Genomic DNA, 3,740 nt, shown 5'->3' on the forward strand with positions numbered 1-3,740 from the left:
AACAAGAAGCACGCTCGCCGTTCATATAAATATATATATATATAGAAGATCTCAATAGACTAAACTTTATTATAGCATTATAGCATGTAGCACTTATCATTTTAATATGGTACATGCTGTGTCGGAAGATTTCTTTTAAGGAAGCATCACAACCGAGATTAGCTTGGCTGTCACCATATCTTTGATTCCCTATTCCCTAATATATATGATGATGCTTTTTCTCAAATTTATTGTTTACAAATCTCTGTCTAATTAGCACATGGAATTCGTTACACAATACAATTCTTAATATAGAACTTAATATAATGAGGGATACTACTGCTTGGTTTATATATAGTATGCGTCAAACCTAACTGTTCTGATTTGATTTTCAGAATCAAAGTATTGTTTGTCGTACAATATAATGGACCCAGATACATGAATGTAATCACTTGAAGATCACTATGTTTGAACTTTGAACTAATTAATCCGCCCAAAAAATATCATCCAAGAGATTTTGCTATAGAATTGAATATAGATATGTCACAGAGGTCGTAATTAATACATGACCATTGAAGGGAATTCCCAAAATAAAATAAGATAAAGTTTATTTTTATTCAAAGTTTTTGGATGAAAAGAACTAAGAAAGTTTTAAAATCCTTTTTTTATCTAACAAAAGTTTTAAAGTCTATTTTTTTATATATATAATGTTGTCCTTTTCTTTGACATATAGTCTATAATTAAGAGCCATGCCGTCTTAAAATATAGTCACTTAATCATTAGACTTCTAATTAAGAATGCATAGTGTATATTAAACAGTTCAGTTTAATAGTTGTGAATTAGTAAAATTTTAATTGATGTCCGAGGACATCACATAACATCTTTTTTCTTATATTTAGAAAAGATACCATACTATTCGTGTGAAATAATAAAATTTTAAATAAGATAATTCTATCTAAAGATAGAAGGAAAATTTTAAAAATAAAACTTTCAAAAAATTATTGAAAGAAAATTGTAACTCAAATTGGTAAATATATAAATTTTGAAGTTAAGTTATAAGTCTACAAAAAATTATCAGAATAGCAACTGATTTAGCGACCGATTTTTCTTGAATCATAATGTAAACTTTTTGTGCTAGCTAGAAGCAATTATATATTCGAGCCAAGAACATTTATATCTGAGTGGGGTTTATTTTCTTAGCGATTTTTTTCCCAACAATTCGAACTCAGACTTTGCTTAAAGGGAGATAGAAACCAATCTCGTTTATGTGTTATGACATTGTTCAATATTATTTTAGTCTAATAAGAATATATGTAGTTATTGATTGTGTACCAAAGATAAAATTGGAATACCACGAATGAAATATATGAAAAATATTGTAATTTTTTTTCCAACGCATTTGATATGAGAATAAACACGTACAATTTAAAAAAAAATAAAAAATAAAATTTTTTTTACAGATTTGAAATATGATAATTTATAAAATAGGAAGTATAGGGAGTTTAGAATAGTAAAGGTGTATTTGTGTAAATAGTTTTAAGTATTTTAAATTAGATGTTCGATTCCGTAGAATATCAGATGTTTATTATCCGTGGTATTTGGATAGTTATTTTGAATAATATTAGTGTATTTTGTTTGATAAATTAGTAATATTTTACCTTTAATATTCGAACCTGTTCAATAGCAAATAATTACTTCTTTTTATTGGACCAAAGAATCAACTCATTGTATATATTGTACACTTATTCCATCCTAACCAATTCTTTATAAAATGATTCTTTTTAAACTCATTTAATTTGGAACACATCCTTGATAAGAATTAATGAAGAGAGTATTAATGTAGATACATTGAATTGAGACTCTAATAAACTACATTCTATTATTATTATATCTGACATACATTAATGAGTTACCGCACTATACTTTACCACATATACTAATACGATTGCACCTTAATGATATATCAACTCTCAAGTTCAAACATCATTCCTGCAAACCTACAGTTGATACTAATAAATTATAATTAACCGAAAAAGATTAAAAACAGGCGAGGCCACATAAGATAATTTTGTGAAGCACAAAAAGATACATAGTATGTATGTAGCGGAATACTAATTACTTGATGATGATATAGCTTCCTTAAGCTTTCTTTGCAGTTCAGTGTAGTCAGTCTCAGTGGTCATCACTTGTGGATCCTTCAAGTCATACATAAACATTATTATAACAACATGACACTAATTAATAACAACCCAAATTGATAATCTGAAATAACAATAGTGATAATGGTACCTCTGATCGGATAGTGTGTATGAACCTGTGATCATCAGTGGTGATTGAAGTACAATCAACAACATTAAGGCCTTGTCTAAGCACAATGTCCAAGATACCTGATAAAGGGAATGCATAGTTCCTGAAGCTATAACTACACTTAATCAGAACTCCCCCGGAAAAGGGTTCAACAATGACAAAGGTTTGATGATAATGATGATGATGATCATGCTGTGTAGAAGAAGAAGAACTACTTCCACTCTTAGGTCTCAAATTAATCAACTTCACTAACTCATCCCTTTTGGCTTGCAACTTTTCCACCCTATTCTGTAAGTGTTTGATGTATTTCACCCCCTCATGCATGTGATCAGAAGTTGAACGCTTTCCCTAATGATTTTGGTCATCATCAGTAAACAATACAAATAATTAACTGTCTAAAAAATCATGTTTATACTTGGTTTCAAATTTTAATTACTTCAATTTCTATATATATATACAGCTGAAAATAAAACTAAAGAGATGAAATATTAATACATAAACAATAAAATACAATGTGTATGGTATGCATAAATAGTTAATTACCTACCTTAATATATTCAAAAGGTAGAAGAGTTCTAAAGGTGGTGCAAAGTCTTGACATTTCTTGCCTTCTTTGTTTTTCTATCTCCCTATGCATCCACTTCTTGTTCTCATCACCATCTTCTGCTCCCAAAGCATTATTATTAGGAGTCAACTCTTTTGGCTGCTTTCCCTTTCCCTTTCCCTTTTGATTTGGACAAGGTGGTACACTTGCACTTGCATCCACCATAGCAGGATCATATTCATATCCATGAACCAGGATCTGATGATGATGATGATCTTCCACGGCTGATGGTGATGTTTGGATTATAGGGAGGGATGAATAGTCAGCAGAAGATGATGAAATCTGAAAGTATAAATCATCACACGGGTTCCAAGGATTCATGTTGCGCAATCTTGATGTGATTTGGGCTCACAAATTAAATAAACTAAAAGAAGATCGAATTAGGGTTTGAGAGTTCTTGTTCTGCCATTATTATATAGGATCCTCATCAAATCCCTTATAGCATAAGATAAGAATCCATTTCACCAGCCGTATCAATGTTATAATTGCTATTTCCATTGCTTTTGTATTTTTATTTATAAATTTATAAATTAATGTTCTGGTGGGGCATGGTGTTAACCCCAGTTTTGTTGGGTGACTCGTGACCAATCTTTATATATAAATATATTCGGAAACACACATCAATCAATAATTGATATATTCATATAAAATATTTAAATGGAAAATTGAATTTAGAACTACTACTCTCTTGAATTGTTTACATTGGTTGCAAATTTAATTTTCTCCTTTATATTCAGCGCTGAACAGTGGCAACTGTGATATGTTAGGATCTATTTTAAAACGTGCTTTTTCACTATTCCCTTAACGGCGACTTATTTATATCTAAGATTTGTTTGTTTGTTTGGTCAGC

General features: G+C 29.9%; 1 protein-coding gene across 1 annotated transcript; it reads right to left on the minus strand.

The window, feature by feature from the left end:
- Positions 1–1,836: 1,836 nt before the first annotated feature.
- LOC112711711 (transcription factor bHLH36) lies at positions 1,837–3,380 on the minus strand. The gene is made up of 3 exons (XM_025764416.2): positions 2,834–3,380; positions 2,269–2,634; positions 1,837–2,174 (listed from the first exon to the last, which is right to left on the minus strand). The coding sequence occupies exons 1-3, from the start codon at positions 3,209–3,211 to the stop codon at positions 2,091–2,093; spliced, it is 828 nt and encodes a 275-aa protein (XP_025620201.1). The 5' UTR covers positions 3,212–3,380; the 3' UTR covers positions 1,837–2,090.
- Between the last annotated feature and the right edge of the window lie 360 nt (positions 3,381–3,740).

The sequence above is a fragment of the Arachis hypogaea genome, chromosome 9 (assembly GCF_003086295.3).
Source record: "Arachis hypogaea cultivar Tifrunner chromosome 9, arahy.Tifrunner.gnm2.J5K5, whole genome shotgun sequence".
Lineage (NCBI taxonomy): Eukaryota > Viridiplantae > Streptophyta > Magnoliopsida > Fabales > Fabaceae > Arachis > Arachis hypogaea.